General features: G+C 48.5%; 1 protein-coding gene across 3 annotated transcripts in view; it reads right to left on the bottom strand.

Moving 5' to 3' along the window:
- Positions 1-18,797, bottom strand: part of GRB7 (growth factor receptor bound protein 7) — a 715,403-nt gene that overhangs the window by 85,610 nt on the left and 610,996 nt on the right. For all 3 annotated transcript variants that reach the window (XM_069634743.1, XM_069634745.1, XM_069634744.1), the window contains 2 exons: positions 3,804-3,960; positions 1,970-2,091 (listed from right to left, as the gene is read on the bottom strand). In XM_069634743.1, the coding sequence (XP_069490844.1) occupies positions 1,970-2,091; positions 3,804-3,960 (279 nt within the window). The remainder of the gene's footprint in view (positions 1-1,969; positions 2,092-3,803; positions 3,961-18,797) is intronic.

Genomic DNA, 18,797 nt, shown 5'->3' with positions numbered 1-18,797 from the left:
GGTATCACGAGGCAGGCACTGTTACAATGTGAGATTTTTTGGATTGACCAACTGCAAACATTACATCCACATAGTCTGAATGAGGAGATTAACCTTGCTATATTTTTATGATTTGCACGGTCTGTGTAAACTTCATTATTGCTTTATTTTGTAATAGCAAAGGTGTTATATTTAGGATTTGCTCACTTCAGATTTTCTTGCAACATAGTCACATTGATTTTCTCTGTTCTTTATTTATGTATTTCTTACTCCCCTTTCACTTTTTTCTCTCATTTCTTTTCACTTTTTTCTCCATTTGTTATTGTGTACCTATTTATTTTCATAGGTTCTTGTATTCATTGATATTCTCTTTTTTACTTTCTTGTTATTTACTATTTCTTTAGTAATATTCCTTCACCATCTTCATTTTCTTAATTATTTGTTTTAGTTTCTATTATTCATCTCCATATTCTTCAAGCCCCATTTACAAAGGTGTTGGTTTCGTGTTCCATTTGTTTTTTTGTTTAGATTATGCCAAGCCACGTCTTGGCTTCATGAAGTTATGAAGCACAGATGTCATGAGTTGGCACAAATATTTTCATTTAAAAAACATTCTTAATGTCTTCAGTGGTTTGGATAATCTTCACTCCCAGACTTTGGACAGTGTGTTAATAGAAAGTGCTGGATCCGCCAATTCTTTGGTATGCAGTAGCATGTGTTTTATTTTCTTCTGTGTCGCCAATTATAAGCTGAACAACATATTGACTCCCTAAGGTTTTGGCATTTGTTTCATTACAGTGGTTATTGTGAGCTGCAGGGGACAGCAGTAGCTGAAATGCTTCGGGCATAGTTTCAATTACCATGTGGTCCAGGTTAACTTAATATTACGTAAGTGGCCTTCTTCAGAGGAAGTACAATCTGAGCTTCTACAACAAGATTACATATCTACTTAAAGTCATGGATGTTTCGTTTAAGAATTTCATTCGTAGCAAAGACTATTAAAACGTCCCTTATCATTAATTCTTAAATGTTTCATTTTTGTGTGTGTTAATAATATTTTGTGTATGGATTTAATTAATTATATTTGAATTGAAGTAACTATCTATAGCCTGGTTTCCATTCAGCTCAACTACATCTTCTGTTTGATTTACAGTGAGTTTTGAAAACCAGGCAGCAAACGTATTTTCAGTCGACAATTGAGTGAGTTTTGTTGAGTTCTTCTTGGAAAACTCTTGGTTTTGCACCAAAGGTATGTTATAATATTAATTAACACATGTATGTACATCAGTATTGACCGCTCATCCAACCAGCATGCTCGAAATGTAGTCAATAACTACTGTTATTTACTGCATTCTGATTTCAGGATCAGACAGCAAAAATCATTAATCAACTCCTCCCACCTTTTTCCTGCCTTTTCTTTGCCAATCCCGCCCGAAGACTCCAAAGGCAGCATGCCTTAAAGCAGCACCTCCCACATTTTTCCATCTTCTGTTATTTAACTTTTACTAAATAAAACCAAATTTAATGTATTAACAAGTTGCGCCTATTTATTTTAGGCACTATTATGTTCTACATGGACACAAGTACAAAACCTACATTATTACCACCAAGTGCTAATAGCCTTATATACCTGGGCAGGGGTCATTATCGCTTGGCATAAAGCCCCCTCCAACACCTTTTGGGCCTAACTTGGTGGTGAATCATCACCCCGAGACAATGACCCCTCCCCCCGGTCTATAAAAGCTATATTTGGTCTAAGCAATCCTAATACAACTATGTTCCCATTCACTTTTTGAGTGCTTGTGTCACCTCTCGTACCACAAGCCAGGAAGGTTACCTTCTTTCGGTCCTGAAAGGCAACAGCACCTTGGGATTATGGGAATGGTATTTTGGCCCTGCCCTTGCCGCCCATCCCCACTTACCCCATTACAAGCATGGGCATACAAGTCTCAGCATGCAGAGGGCTGTAGCTATTATTACCGGCTCTTACCGGCGAGGCCTTGAACATCTCATATTTGGTGAAGTTCTTGCGAAAGATGAACTTGCTGTCCCCTCCGACAGGCCACGTGGCTTGAACCTCCACCACAAATTCATGGTCTTCCAGACACCGCTCTAAAGGAAGAACAGACAGTAGGTAAGTTTTCCCCAGATGACGGCAAGTTCTAATTTCCAGTGCAAGCCCTCCCCCCATCCCCTAAAGAAAAATATTTGGGAAATACCCATGTGGTTCCATGCAATTTGAGTGCAGTTCTTCCAGGTTTGACTTTTCCTTTGCATTCTTGATTAAGTAGTGCTCCCGCCACACCATTATTAATGAACAACTACAAGCCCCAGAATGCTTAGCTGAAACCTACACTGGAAGACCTACAAACATGAGACAACACCTAGGATGTGCTATTTTAAAGAGATCTGCAAGGGAGTGATTAAGTAATGTTGATTATGAGTTTCAAAATATAAGGAGTGTCTGAGGAAGGCACGCGTGTGCGAAACATGCCATGTAATGACTGACAAAGTTTAAATGTAAAAGATAATTTCACGCAACAGAAGAATATGGAGGCTCAAAAGAATACATGTTTGGACCAACGGTGAATCATACAACGGTGTGTTTTGAACACAGTGTGAATGGTAATACAAATCAAAGGTGGCACCCGAAGGAAGACTTGGGGCTATGACCTGACTGCCCACTGTAGATTATGCATGCGGCCTCGAAGCGAGGGCCTCGCCTCTAACCTGCTATCAGTGAAAAGCCTTGAACACAGGCTGGATTTCTTCTCTGTATTTAGTTACTGGATTAACCGGCACTGCCTATTTTTGAACCAAGGCAAATTGCGGTTGTAGGGAGTCTCAGTGTAAATAAAGTGATATAATAGCCCAAGTGGGACACCTCACAACCCCAATTCCACGACCGGTGCTTTTTTCAGAAGTCCTTCAGGCAGGGGTGTTGCTAGCTCTGAAAAGGATCCGGGGCTATGCTAATTTTGGGACTGTCGGAACTGGGGGCTAGCTAGCCTTTTTGGTTGTAAAACCTGAGCTTCTATCCGGGGCTACAACCAAAAGAACCGGGATTATAGCCCCCTCAGCCAACCCCCCCCACCCCTTAGCAACGCCTCACGCCTCTGCTTTGAGGTATAAGGAGGTCTTATGGTCTCCAGAAGGCAGTGTGGACTGGTTTAAATAACAGTGCTTATTAGGGATAATGGGAGGTGTGGAGGTGGTTGGGTGAAGGAGGTGCATTCTGGGAGGGGTGATCTTTGGTCACTTCAACTGAAACATTAGCTGAAGGTACCACATTTCAGTGGAATGTAAAGGAAAGCCCAGGATTGGACACATGGTGCATCTGGTAACACAAGGTTTGTCGGCACCCTATTATTGTGTAACTTTCATCCTCACAAGTGTGTGCAGAGACTTTCCTGATCCACGTTGCTGTACCTCCGGCGCAGATATGTTTGTAAGAGCCTGGCTGTGCCTGCATGCCACCGAGCCCTTCCAGCACCGTCCCGCGCACTTAGCACGTGGACCTTGGTTCCCCTGCACCCCATGCAATCCCTGGCACTTGTCCACCTGGCCTCCCCTTAGCACTCGCCTAACCCATGGGTCCTTCTTCCGCCCTGGCAGCACTTCCCTCCTCCACTCTCTCCCGCAACTTCTTGCTACTGCACCTGCACGGTACGTATAGGGGCTTTATAGATACCCAATAAATAAATAAAATAAAACTGGGGCATGTGCCTGCAGCCAGGGAGAACCACACAAATGATGCCCGCATTTCCAACTGCGCGCCCCGAGAGACCATGGACAGGCACGCGGCTCCGTGGAGAACGTCCTACCTATTCCCAGGTGCAGGTGGGACTCCACGAGGGACCAGCTCTCGTCGTTGATCGAATGGGTCTTCTGCACCAGCATCTCGCAGACGTGGCGGGCCGTGGCCCCGGCGGTGACCTCCAGCGATCGACAGGTCCCATCCTCACTGAACACCTTGACCGCCTGCAGAGTGGGAGGTTGGAGTGAATGAGTCAAAGGATTAACGGATTTGCTCATCTTCTAACTTGGGAGCACGATTCCACCCCTCCATACCACTTGGATCCTTTCCCCTGCACCCACTAGGACGGGCAAGCATGCAGTGAAAAGGGGAGACCCAGCCGGTACCGGGGCTCATGGAATCATAGGCCAGGCCGAGGTCTCCTAAAGGAGGGCTGAGCTTAGCAATCAGTGGGAGCGCAGGAATGTCCTAAAGTGTGAGAGCCACTCCACTGAAAATGAACAGGGCCAAACCACCTGTCCTTTGGGATAAGTCAAATCCTGCGCTTAAGGACGACCCAGCACCAAAATGCCAAGCAATTCTCCTCTGAACAGGAGTACCAAAAGAAACCACTGCTTCAAGTCAATTTCCCCAAAGTGTGTTAAGCACTATGGGAAAGGTAAACAGTTAAGTACCATGGGAAAGGTAAATAGTTAAGCACCAGGGGAAAGGTAAACAGGTAAGCACCAGGGGAAAGGTAAACAGGTAAGCACCAGGGAAATATATACGGGTAAGCACCAGGGGAGCACTATGGGAAAGGTAAACAGTTAAGCACCATGGCAAAGGTAAACAGTTAAGCACCAGGGGAAAGGTAAACAGTTAAGCACCATGGGAAAGGGAACCAGGGGAAAGGTACACGGGTAAGCGCCAGGGGAAAGGTAAACAGGTAAGCACCAGGGGAAAGGCAAACAGGTAAGCACCATGGAAAAGATGAATGGTTAAGCAGCAGGGGAAAGGTACACATCCTGGGAAAGGTAAACAGATAAGCACCAGGGGAAAGGTAATAGTCAGGTTCTGAGAACCTTTAATTAAAAAAATCAAATCCAAAAAAACTGTAGTAGAAGAGTTAAGTTGGGAAATTGGGGGTTGTGGGGTGGAGGCATGACAGAGAGGGAGAAACCCTCCATTTTAAAAACAAAATGAAAAAGTCCTCCTTTCATGTGTGGACTTGCATGCAGGCTACTCTGGAGGTATCCGTGTGTGCTTCTGCACCAGGGACCTCTCGTGTGTGCCTTGGCTTCCTGCTCCTCTTACCCCTGCTCTAGCACCCTACACCCCTCTTTCCTGCTCTCCTCACCCTCCTATAAAGCTTCGAGTAGGATATGCCTCACTCTGAAATGTTATATGTCGTTTTTTTGTTTTTTTTTATGTTCAACCTCTTTTGAATTCCTATGGAGGAATAAATGTGCTTTGAAATTCACCTTGTGGGCCACTTTTTTCCACATTTTCTTGTGGTACTTAGACGGCTTGTGCTTGCTTGCACGGACCAAGAAGGGGCGACTTAGAAAAACATTTCCAGGAGGCTACGTGTGGCTCCCAGTTCATTACTGCACCCTCTTAAAAGGACTTCCCATGGTAAGGAGAAAGTCTAACAGTCTCTCTTGCACGGCGTCCTCACATAAGGGTGCTCGCCTTTGACCATGCAGGCAATCCAGGTCCCCCCACTCCCAAGTGCAAGTGCCTGGGGGCTATTGATTTGAGGGCAAGTGCGACACCCAGCGGCACAATAGAAATGCACAGGAATAGAGATTTGCTAAACACCCAGAAAACGTTTTGTCGGGGTTAATAAACCGAACAATTTAGTACATAGAACCCGCAGAGAAATCCACAAAATGGTGACCGGCACAGATCACCCATGCGAGGGGCATCAGAGGGCATTCTCTGTCTATCTGCGAATGGCTGGACTGTGAAAATGTGGCAGCGCCTCCACTTTGGCCCACAGAGAACTTCATCCAGATAAAGTACCCATCCCTGTAGGTCTGCCAGATTGGCATTGCCCAACTGGGCAAGCAAAACGTTTTAACTGGAAATACAGCCTTAGAATATCTACTGACATTTTAAAAGAACACACAAACACGCACCCACCCCCATGCACCCATGTCCCCCGACCCCCCCAAAGCATTACTCTATTCCGCAGGGTTCTGCAACCTTTGGCTTTCCAGGTGTTTTGGACTACAACTCCCATTAGCCATATCCAGCAGTCAATGCTGAGGGGTCATGGGAATTGTAGTCCAAAACATCTGTAGAGCCACAGGTTGCAGACCCCTGCTCTATTGAATAGCTGCCAAGGGGCTGGGGACAGGGTGCAGAAAACCTGGGGGGAGGAAATGGGGTCATCGAGGAGGGAAAAAAGGTGCAGGAAGCAGGGAAGCTGCTGAGGGCCCTCAGGGAAGGCATTGTTTCAGGGGAGGGAGGGTGGGCGGTTGAGAAGAGTGCAGAGTATAGATGAAAGACACAGATGACCTGCGCTGCAGAGCTTCACTGATGCACAGGGGCAGCCGCGCTCTGCATGGTGCTAAAAGGGAAGGCTTATTCTTTGCACACATTCAGTTGAAAGAATTCACCAAGCCCTACAGATGAGAAGTGCACCAGCCACTTTTACTCCCTTTACACTTTTACTCCTTAAAAATAGGCAAATAGTCCCAAAAAGGGAGTAAAAATACTCCCCCACAAAAAATAGTAAAGTGACAAATACTAGCCTGTCCACCTGCTGTCACTCACACAGCTCCAGGGGTATGCTGGTCGCAGTAGTACAACAGGAAGAAACTACTATTACCACTGCCTGGTTCTACCTCAATGCGTTTCAATAACTAGGCGCAAAGACATTTCTGTTTTACAGTTAAAACTTTATTTGTACTCTCTTATAAAATACCCCCATAGGAATGGAGCTTACTTTTTACTCATAAAAATCATTTTAGTCCCAACTTGAAAACATTGTTAGTAAAATACTCCCATTTCAAAATGTTACCTGCAGCACTGAATTCACCAATTAATTTGTTTTGGCCTTTAAGCACCACCTATAGGCTGAAACCATTGCATTTGAGCCTGGATAGGAGGGGGAATGCCATGTGAGGAGGGACACAGCGTGTGAGTGTTTACCCACTCATTGACTGCATATGGCCAAGCTTATCACTATGGCCATTCCCATCCTCTCCCGGCATGAAGCACACCTTCCTGGAATCTCCTTGAGGTATCAAGCAGTAACATCAAACAATGTATTGCATAAGGTCTGGAAGTGTTATTTTAAATGAGTCTTCTGGGAATGAATGACTTCATTCTAGCTGCAAATGTGCTATTAGTGTAATAAAAATGACTTAACCAAGTGTGCCTTCGCCACTTATTTATAAGCAGTGTGTGCGTCCTTGCATCTGTTCTGGTGACTGAAGTCCTGTTATAAACAATCATTGGCAAAGCCAACAGTTTGGGCTTTTCTACAGGCATTGGATGAGTATTTGCCAGACACTGCTATTGTATGGACAGGTAACCACACCATTTCCAGCTGTTGTAATCTTATGGCCAGGTCATTGTATCATTATAGCAGTGCCTGGCAAATGCCTGTCCCATCACTACACAAGATTGAAACTCTTGGATTTAACAATGCTTGGTATATATCTTCACAGAGCTAATGCCACCTTCTTGGCACTGTGATGCCCACGGTGTCCAGTCAAAGGATCGAAAAAAAAGGATCGAATGACCTTTTGCTCGAATGCAAAAGGATCCAAAAAAAAAAGGGTCGAATTTTTTATTTATATATATTTTTTAGTTTGGGTTGGTAAAAAAATGTATTTAATAAAGAAAACAGGGGGCTGGGGGGGAATCCCCCCCATTAAAAAAAAAATCAACCCTTTTTTTCGATCCTTTGACTGTAGATCAAAAGGCATTCGATCCTTTTGTTTTCGACCCTATCACTGGCAACCGATGCCCACTTCTCAGCCGTGCCCCTTATTAAATGTCCGCATACCCCGCAGCCTAAGAGGGGCGGGTGAATGTGCACCTGTCGTCTTACCCTGTGTTAGGACCCTTCACCACTCCGAAGTCATGTAGCTGTCACTTGAGTCGGTCTGATCGTTGCCAGCTTTGGGTGTAGGAGGAGGCGGGCACTGCTGCCGCCCTGATGCAGAACAGGAGCAGGCCTGCCGCCATCAGGGAACTCCAGGAAGCTCTTCATTTGGGAGTGTGCCTTCATCCCAAGGGTCAAGTCCTAAGTAAAAGTGGGGGGACTCAATTGAATGTGGTGTCACCATCAAGGTGCCCTCTGAAAAAAAGTGGGGGCACTCAGTCCACCTGCGTGTATCCTCGACTTGAGCCCTGCCTAACAGCCCCACAAATATGCCTTCATCTAGAGCCAAGGCCGAGGCTCGACATGGCCCTGTTCGTTAACAGGGAGGGCCAAAGAGCTGAAATTGACTCTGAAGAAATTGTCAAATTCTGAACAAAATCTGCTCTCTTTGCCAGAGTCACACCAGCCAGTCTTCTAAGACTTTGTGGCGCGGATGTGTTGGATATGATATGATAGTTTATTTATATAGTGCCTATACACAATGTGTTTCAAAGCGGGGGGACGGGCTGGACCAGGCACGTGCACGCTGCCTGCAGTGCTCGTGCTCAAGCTCTAGAGCATTGTTGTGGGACAAGCTTCTCCGGACAAGGATTTCACAGGGCAGCCAGCGCCGGTCATTGGGCCGGCCCTCGCCAGATCTGAGATCCGGCACCAGATATGTAGCCAGATCTTGGGATCCCGCCAGCGTCAGCCCCCAAACCCATGCCATGCGCTGGGTTACTTAAAAAATAACAAAAAAAGCGCCCGCGACGGCGGGGTGCGGAGCAGCTCCTTGCCAAGCCCGCAATCTAATCTGCCATGGATTCTTTGTGCACAGTGCTCTGCTTGCACAGGGCAGACTAGATCTCTGAGCACCCGGCTCGGAGTCTAATCTGCCCCACGGTGCAAGCAGACTGTGCACACTGCACAGAGCCTTTTTGTTATTTTGTACTCTCCCCTCGGGTGCTATAATTTTCATTGTGCACCCGTTTCCTTTGTCTCGCTGGTGTTTGTTCTTATACAAATAAGTATAACCAACTAAGAATAAACACCAGAGAGACACAAGGAGCCACCACACCTTCAAATCTGACCTCTATAAAATGCAGCACATCAGATACGTTTTATATTATGTGATGTGCGTTATTTTTTAGAGGCCAGATTTGAAAGTGTGCTGACTCCGGTGACCCTGTGTAATTTGTCTTGTTTAGGTTCCTGCAGGGAGTAAAAGTGTGGTTTGTGAGTGATGCTGTGGGCATATGTTAATGCGTCTGCATACTGGCTGCCAGGGTTGGACTGGGGCATAAACTTGTCTCGGCCCCAATGCAAAAGTGGGCCAGAGTCGCACATGGCCACTCATTCCTTTTGTGCCAGAATGTTTGATATTGCTGTTTTCAACTAATATTTTGGACCTTTCCTTTGATCGGAGGTCAACTGCCAGCTCTGCCCCCTCTAAGCCCCGCCTTCTCGGACACCGCCCCCCACCCCAAACTCCACCCCCCACCCTGGCCCTTGTGGGACCCCCTCCCCCAACCAACTTTTTTCCATTTCCACCACTGACAGCAGCAAAGATCACACTCTCCTTGAAGGTATGGTCTGGGGTGCACCCAGGACATGGCATGAGGCTAGGGTGACCAGATTTTCAAAACAAAAAACCGGGATGGCCAACAACATAAAAGAGGGACTACCCCATCGCAGCCCACCAATTACTGCCCCTCCCCCAACACAACCCCACAACCACCCCCCAACCATATTTCCAGCACTTCTCCTTTCTATAAACTGTATATAATCTCATCTGTGCAGTTTTGTCTGTGAATCGTTCACCGTGAGCTCTAATTGATATTACATGGCTTTCTGTACGATAATTTCCTAGCCAGTCTCTGTGGCACAGTCATTAAGTGTTCTGACCTGTACCTGAGAGGTTGGGGGTTTGAGCCAAACCTCCAACATCAAAATTCGGAAAGTGTTGTGAAAAATAATTATGGTTTTAATTACCATAGCCCCACCAAACATGCAAACCCCGGACGGGGTTTCAAAAATGAAAAAACTCCCGGGACGGAGGGTGATTTCCCTGGACTGTCCTGGGAAAACCCGGACGTCTGGTCACCCTACATGAGGCCCTTTCACATTTGTTGAAGTCCAGGGCCTCAGCGCTGTAAAAACTAAAAGAGATTGCTAGACTGCCACAAGGTGGGCATCTTCCATGGATTAATTCCCCCTGTGGATTGGGGGAGACTGGTAAAAAATGCAAACACCTTCTGGAGCAGGGCGTCCATCACCATCATCTCTGGATCCCACTCAACAAGGTCACCACAGCTCGACCCCCGCCCCATCCTCTGACGTCAGAGTGCCTCCAGCTCCCCTTTACTCATCAAAGCACGCTCCAAGCTTCTAGCAAACCTCCAAAGAGCTCCAACTTGCAAAGCCCCTACTAGGCTAATGTCACGGACATGTACTTCCTGTGGGTCGCGCCTCTTGTGCTCTCATGTTTGTGTGACAATCATGGACAACCTTCTGGCCAACAGCTTCCGGGAGAAAAACAGCTTGCACTGCCCTAATGCAATCAATTCTGACATCAAGTCTCCAACAAGGTGTATTCCCGAGGGGCCATGATTTGGCACCAGCCCTGTGGGGGACCTCCAAAACCAGTCCTGAACGTTTGGATGGACTCCCTCGAAGGTTGCTTCCTCGGTCATGCCAAACTAAAAGTCCAAGAATACTCTTCCCACCCGCTCCCTCCACCAGAGAGTTGCTGTTGTCAGGACCACCTTTCTGGTCTGGTCTCAACTACTTGATTCGACTGCAACTAGACAAATTGATTATGTCACCGGTCCAGTGACCTGTGCGCCACCCCACTGTCCGCTTTCTTCTGTGTACCAGTCTTCTACAGACACGCACATGCAGAACCTCCCGACACCGCAGTCGTCCAGTCCTGATGAAGGCCCCATAAGAAAGGCTTACATCTGAACCCCACAAGGGCCGAAACACCTTGGTGTAGACTCTTCGAGTCCCAGTGTTGTACAATACTCAATGTGTGCCTTGTTATTATGTACTGATGGAATTTGTTCTGTTGAAATAGTGTAACCACCACAATACCACTGTCACTGCAGATATTGACAGTAGGAAATGTATGTGTTATAATGTTTGTACTGTATCCCAGACCATGCATTTTGGGTTGATATTTGATGTACTGTATGGTCTCCTTGATCTATATATCTAGTTGTTTTGTGTTGCATCTCTGTACGGACACTTGTCCATAAGAATTGTTCTCGATTATAATGAACATCTTTGAAGGAACAAAAGGGGTGTGTGTTTTATTTAATGACTAATCACTGTTTATACTAACTTAGGTCTGTGAGGGCCTGCATGAATTTCTCTACTCGACCCTTTCAATTTTGTCTATGACAATTTAGCCCACCTGGGCAGAACAGGGTCTTGACCAGCAGCCCTATTTCCCAATCATGGTCTCTATTACTAACACACAGTGGCATCGTCAGGAATCAAATTTAGGGGGGTGGGGAGGCACAGAGGGGATCAAAGACAAAAGTAGGGGGGCCACAGATAAAAGTAGCGGGGCCGCCTATGAAAGTGAATCTGTGACGTCACAAGCACAAACCTCACTGCACCTCTCATTAGAATGTAGACACAAAACGATTAAGTCCCTAATGACCCATCATTCACATTTGTGCACTACATTCTGATTGGAGGGTCTGGTCTTGACAGCAGAGGGAACTTAACAGCTCTTCATTGGTGTGTGTGTGTGTGTGTGTGTGTGTGTGTGTGTGTGTGTGTGTCCCCGTGTGTCCCCCCCGTGGGTGAACACCGCACTGCAGACAGTGCCGTGTGCGTAGGCCAGCTGACGTAGTCAGGGGCCAATGGGGGGGACCCAGGATTTCAGAGGAGGGGCCCAGTCCCCTCCCAGGTGCCCCATAGCGACGCCACTGCTAACACCCCCTACGCTGGACTCCCGGCCGGTCACTTATACCCACAAGCAGCACCAACTGCACCATCACTCGCGTGACTCGAGCCATGCACCATTGGTCAAGACATGGTCGCATGAAGCAGTGCTTTAAGTGGGATGTGAAATCGAAGGGGGGCGTCCTCGAACAAGGACCCATGACGTAACCTGTGCTTGGCATGACCGAAAGAGGGCAAGCCTGACCCAAACAATACATAAAACCCTGATATATTTTGGGTCACTCCACACGGTCTTTTCTTTCAGTGTGCATATTTTAAATAAATCTCGGTCTCGGATTGCATGGTCTGTAAATAGATCACTCAGTATAAACATTCAATCAGTGAATACATCAACCTTAATGTGTACGGGAAAGGGGCAAATAGCACCAATGTGGGCTTCTGGCAGCTTTGTAGAAAATTAAAAGGCATTTTGGGAACATAAGAATGACAGGGTTTATATTTGACAAATATATCCGGGTTCGTGATTCATGAGCAAAACCTGAGCAAGCAATACATGCTGGGTCGGTGCTCATCTCGTTTGTCACAACACACATCCTCCTAATAGTAAAACGTATGCAAACCACGAGCCACATATATTCCGTTGCAGGGCCTCAGTTCACGGAGATCTAGCCTCGGCTGCTTTGCTTTTCCCTAAATGCATTACTTTCACGCACAGAGGCTGACCGGCCCCCGCAGGGGGCGCTAGAGGGACAGCCTACATAGCGGGCTGTCCCCTCTGGCCACCCCCTTCCGGTTGCCGGTCATGCCTTTCCTCTTCCTACCCCCCCTCGGCGAGGCGGAAGAGGCGTCCCCGGGGACCTGGCTTCCGGTCTGGTCTCCCCAGGGACGCTTATAAGGGCGGGAGCTGCTGGCCATCAGTCTCTTTGCCGCAGCAGCTCCCGCCTCGTTTGAATCCCCACCCACCCACGCCTGATAATAAAATCATGGGGCAAACAAGTTGAAGGTCGGTAAGAATTTGAGTTGGAGTTAATACGTGCAGACCGGTTGTAAGAGTAGGATCAAGGTGAGGCTTTCGCATCATCAATAGAATTAGTAGGGTGCACATAGTAGAAGTATTGATAAGATAAGTTTGGTGTGTTGTATGATTTGTTCCTAATTTCTCTTCTTTTGTTACAGGCGGAGTATCGGGGCGGTCCCAGCCAATGAGGGACTTCACGCTGCAGCTGCAGCGGCTCGGGATTGGCCGGGCTCGAGCCGATCCCTCGACGGGCACTGACTCCCTTCCTTAGGGCTTTAGGCCAACAATCTCCTGGTCAGTGCCCTTGAGTTTCCCGCTGGTAGTACCAGTGTAGCTGGAGTAACCAGCAGTTTTTTGTCAGTTTGGCCAGTGGCTAAAGAGGTGACATGGTTCACCCGTATCTGACTGTTTGTGATGTGGCTGGGACCGTCCCAAGTGGTCTTGCTCCTAATAAACTGTGACCTTGTGTTTTTTCCAAAGAACTTTAAAAAAGTTGTCTGTGTATTAATTTCAGTGTGTTATTGTACTGACCAAAGGAGGTGGGGGTGTCCAATGGGGATCTCCCCGCTATGCAAATTGATCGCTCACCGCAATTCTCAATTATCACGAGCACGAGCGTCCTGGAGCACGCTATCAGGCGCGTGCATAGAAGAAATCAAAATGGCAGCTTATTAGCTGGTGACACAGGGATCCACAGCTCAGCAGGGCCTCACCACAGCCCTAAAAGCTCAGACATCTTGCCAATCCACTGGCTCCCCATTAGACAGCCAGAGATCAAAGTGGGTGCGCACTACAGGGCACAACGTGTATCGTTCGCCCTTTTAATCCGGAGCACAGTTCCAGGACTGACGAAGTGATGCACCCCTTTATTTATGCATTTAGTAACTTCTTCCTTACTGGGGATTTGAACCTGGATGGTACAGGTAACATTCCAGAGGCACACCATGCTGAGCCATCCTGCAGGTGCTGAGTTACTGTTGTTCCTTTGTATAGACTGCCTGGGACATAACGCTCTTTGTCTCGCAAAGCCCCGTTCTTGGCACTGTGCCTTGTGCAATTAGTCATGGATTGCTGCAGACACAGTGTCTGTGCGGGTAATGGGCAGGGGCTTGTGGCTATAGCCCTGGGCGTGTCCCTTAAGAGGTGGCAATGGTGGGGGATTGGAATGGTTATTTCAATGTTGCATTTTCTTTCCTTGTGTTCTATTCTGTCTTAATAGTGCTGTGTGGGGTGAAGTGGAGAAAAGGAAGGTATGGCGTTTGCACTCTGGGGGGCTGTGAGTATGGGGTCTCTGGGGAGCGGGGCTGGTGCAGGAGTAGAAGGGGGAGGGCAGGGGAACATAGTTCCACTACTTTTTTTTTGTACACTTCGACCTCTGGAGAAAGCCCACAGTTGAAGCCAATCTGCAGTGTTCATGCATCCACTTATGGAAAGTGCCCGACACTCCCTTGCACCACCTCATAGCCACATCTTGGCTCAACCTCATTAGATCTCATTGGTTCTACTTTTCTTGCTTAAGAGTTTGCGGATGTTCTGCACTTGTCCCATCAAGACTATTTCCTCATCTGAGGCAAGATATAATATGTTCAGCTCATTTGCATACCCATAATGCACTGCGGTGGGGCTCTAACCTGGAGGTGAACTTGCCAGTGGCGTGCCCAGACTCTTTTGGCTGGGGCGGCCCAAGTGGGGTACTGACTTATGCTGGGGTGGCGTGACGTATGAGCGTGCACGCGCAAACACGTCTGAATACCATTAATTTATTTACTATTTGTCTGCACTACCCCCATCTACTTTAATTACTAACATTAGTGTCTTACATTCCTGTGTTTAATGTTTTATTACTAACATTACGGGCTTGCCAATCAGATTCCAGGGGTAGGACATGCCACCCCTGGCCACTCCCTGGACACGCCTATGATCAAATAACAGTGATGGCTAGAAGATGACGCTCTACGGGTATAAAAGCAGAAACGGTCTAGTCTGCTTCCATAAGAGTCTAAGCTGGCGACAAACACAAAGGAGCTACCCTTACTTGGGAGGATAGCTCAGGGGCAACGTGCTCGCCTTGGAAGCAAGATGACACCAAGCAGCACAGGTTCAATCCCCGGGTCCGCGCTTAGAAACCTCTGGGTATTAAGCGCGTTATAAATAACCTATCATATCAAATCATACTGGTGTGCTGATACCACACACAAAAACCAAAACATTATATGTAGAAACTCCTGCCTGGCCTTTAGCTCTAGCACTGAAAGGCACCAGTTCCAGCCAGATTCTTCCAATCCTTGGACTCAGTGCATTGCGCCCTTGTTATATTAGTGACCAGCTGCGCTTTTAATGATGTGCACTGCGGATGCAATCACTGCACCATTACTGCGCTGCACGTGTTCCATCGGATTGAAGCTCGCACCGCAACTGCTCGCGGCGTAGCCGTTCTGTGCATGGACAGCTCACACCGCGGCTGCCTGTATTGAGGGTGGGAGAAGCATGCATTGCAATTACTAGTGCCGTGTGTGCGAGGGACTCTTGCCCTACAGCGTCTTAACCTCAGAGGGAAGCTGGTTAGGGCTGACATTTTTCATCTTCAATTCCGGTTTGGAAAAAGAAAACTAAAAAAAAAGTACAGCCATACTCTTTTCGCTTAATGAAAATAACTTTGTCCGGATGGTTTAAAATGTGGCATTAAGCCGCCATTCCGACGGCTGGAATGGTGGGTGGGTAACAGCCCTGCAACCCAAGTTAACAGCCTGAGCGAAGCGAGGGCCATTAACGAGGGCTCCGGCCGTTACCCCGCCGCTCCAGAACTTGGAACAGGGGCTTAAGGCCATTAGCACCCCAGGCTACCAAAGCGGTAACCCGGGGTGCTAAAATAAAGGTATTTTCCTTTGTTCAACGGGACGTGCGCTGCGCCCCGTTCTATGAAGGAAAATCCTTTATAAAGATGGCAGCCATGGTATGGGAAGGCAAGGCTCCGTACGGAGCCCCTCTTCCCTTTCCATGGCGGCCTGCGGGAGGCAAGGAGAAGGAGCGGCCGCACCAGCCGCAATAAGGCAAATAGGGGGCTCGAGGGATGAAAAAGAAATAAAAAAGGCAGCATGGAACCCAGGCTTTCACCGGCGGTTCAAGCCCTTGTTCCTTGCCACTTCATTGGCTGGCACTCCTCGCCAGGGTGCTAATGTGATTTCTGTTCTGTAATCTGTGTAAATTGAAAACAATATCAAATTAGGTCTTTGAAGTTATACATTAATGCAGAATTATGAATGTATAATTAATACAGTAACCCGATTACAGCTGAGATGATGTGAGCATGTGTCTATACAAGAGGGGAAACAGAGATCTGAGGCCAGCCTGCACTTGTAAGTGTGTGATCCTCGGCAATAATGATCACATGATTTGTACCTGCCAAAAAGGGAGTGTGGGTTTCGTGTTTTGGGGGTTGCCGGGGAGTTGGTTAGAGGAGGAGCTAAAGCTACTGCTGTCTGTTCTGTGCCTGTTCTGCATTAGAATCCACTGTGCAGAGCCGGCCCTAGGGGGGGGGCAGGCCGGGCGACCGGCCAGGGGAACCACGCCCCCCAGGGCACCTTTCGCCCCCGCCACTCCAGCTCGGGGGAGTCTTTCAAGGACTCCCCCGAGCTGGCGTTGTGGGAAAAGGCGCAGCAGGCGGCCGTTTACTTTAAATGCACCCGCTGCCATGGGCACTTTTCACAAGAAAAGGCGCCATTAGCACCCCACCACGCCAGCTCCAGGAGTCTTTCAAGGGCTCCCCCGAGCTGGCGTGGTGGCAGAAGGCGTGACAGGCGCCTCATTGTCATTGAATGACCCGCGGCGGTGGGCTCATTCAATGGCAATGGGGTGCCAACGTGCCCTATTTAACCTCCTCGCCTGAGAGAGGAGGCTAAAAAAAAAAAAAAACTAAAAAAAAGTGGCCCCTCCTGGCCCCGCCCCCTTCCGCCCCGCCCCCTGTTAACCAGGGGGGGAGCCAATTCGCCCAGGGCGCTGCTGCCCTTAAGGCCGGCCCTGTCACTGTGTATCAGTTCCATAACGCTCGCCCTTTCCAGCGCCAAGGTGGGTGAACTCTGAAGATCTATCGGACGGGCATGGTTGGGGATTGCTGCTATTCATTTTTTATAACGAAAATGTATGTAGGGGTGGGGTCAAGGATTCAGTCTTGTGGGGAAACGGTTGGGGTGGGTTTTTAGGGGTGGGAAACAGGCGTTTGTGGGGAACCTCCCCACAAAAATGTCTTTATGTTTGTCATTGCAAAATGTTCGTTATAAGTGCATTCTTCATAAAATGTGTCGTTATAAAGACATGTAACCGGGATTGCTGTGCTTATGAACCGATTCCACAGGGAGTGCACTGCAGGTCTGTGTTTTTGAGGGAAGCTTGCACTGCTGCTGCTCAGGCTGTGCCCTACTGTGCTTGCAGGTCTGCTTCCTGGTCCTGCACACACGCAGGAGGGCGGGGCGAGGGCATGGCCCTTCCTGGCTGCCCTCCAGCACCTGATAGCTGCATTGTAAAAACGTGCCTCAGACGGCAACGCCCTGACTGTCTGCACACTGCACACACAAAAGACGCTATACAGCCCTCACGCGCCACCTGCACCCCAGGGACCCGTACGAGCCAGCCAGGAATCTGCCACTGGACGCCATGTTGTCACAGGGGGCTCGGCAGGGTTAAGCGTCAACCGCAGCAAGGCCGTTTACTATATACAAATAAACTATATACAAATAAATAATAATAATAATAAGAGTAATGAATTGCCATTTGTAACTGTGGGCTGCTGGGTGTCGCCTGCCATGGACATCTGGCAGGCGCCCCTGGGTGCTGTTTCCATCAGCACACCACAGGCCCAATGCCTGCGGGGGTTGGGGCCTGCCTTGGACATCCGGCAGGCCCCTTGGCACTATGGGGCATCAGCACCATCGGGGCGGGGCACAGCCTGCCAAGCCCCTGACCATGCGGGCCTCGGCCACCATCCTGGCAGGCGGGTCCCACGGCATCAGGGCATGCAGGCCTGGGTCTCCACGTGTAGGTCTGCGGCCTACATCCTTAATGAGACACGGACTCAGTCGTTCCTCTTTGGGAGTCTGCAGCCGCTCTGCCTCACGTGCCTGCAGGAGCTCCTTTTATTAGCTTGGGCCATGACACAGTCATGGCCCATCTTAAAGGGACAATACACGTGGGAGGGACACATCCCCTTAAAGGGGCAATGCACATGGGAGGGTCACCCATAGCATGTGCCATGTTTTCATTGTTGCCCGATAGAATTGTATGCCCCTGTATGCCCCAGTCCGACCCCGGCGCATACCTCTCAACCTTTTGCGTCCCCTTAGGCGGGTGAAATCAGACGATTTTATTTTGGGTAGGTAGGAGCCCATTGAAGCGTATGGGGGCTTGGCGGGTGAGTGACCAGATTACAGGGTGGGTAACACCCAGCCAAATCCTGCACGTCGAAAGTTGCGTGCCTGCCCTTTCGAATCACTCACCTACCATCCGCAACTCCCACTGTTTCCCTCACCGTTGCTGCTCTTCCCCTTATCTACCACCCTCCCCCTCAATTCTTTCCCTGGCCCTAGTCGGCCCTTTCCCTGCCCCTCGTCGGCCCTTTCCCTGGCCCTCATTGGCCCTTTCCCTGCCCTCGTCGGCCCTTTCTCTGCCCCGGCATTATGCATAGCTCTGGGTTTCGCCTGAAATAAACAAAGCTGAAAATAGCGGGGCCGAAAGTGCCAATTTTCTTTAATTGAATTTTCCGATTTGTGTGCCCCCTTTTCCTAAAGAAATAGATGGGGGGAGGGGTATTAGAATACATGAAGGTAGGGCAATGGGAGGGAGCTGCGGGGGAGTCTCCCCCCACATTTAAAATGGAAAAAAGTGCAAAAAAGAGAAAAGGCATTTTCGGAATTCGATTAGTTGTTCGGCCTCGTTATTTTTTCGGTATTATAAAGTATATCCTAGCTCTCAACCTCCAGAGCTTATTGAAGTGAATCGGTCTACATGGGACTTGGTGGGTGTGTAAGCCGATTGTAGGGCAGGTAACACCCGCCAAA

The sequence above is a fragment of the Ambystoma mexicanum genome, chromosome 13, assembly GCF_040938575.1.
Source record: "Ambystoma mexicanum isolate Mex_15411 chromosome 13, UKY_AmexF1_1, whole genome shotgun sequence".
Lineage (NCBI taxonomy): Eukaryota > Metazoa > Chordata > Amphibia > Caudata > Ambystomatidae > Ambystoma > Ambystoma mexicanum.
The sequence above is the reverse complement of the archived record's forward strand: the minus strand, read 5'-3'. Positions and strand labels throughout refer to the sequence as shown.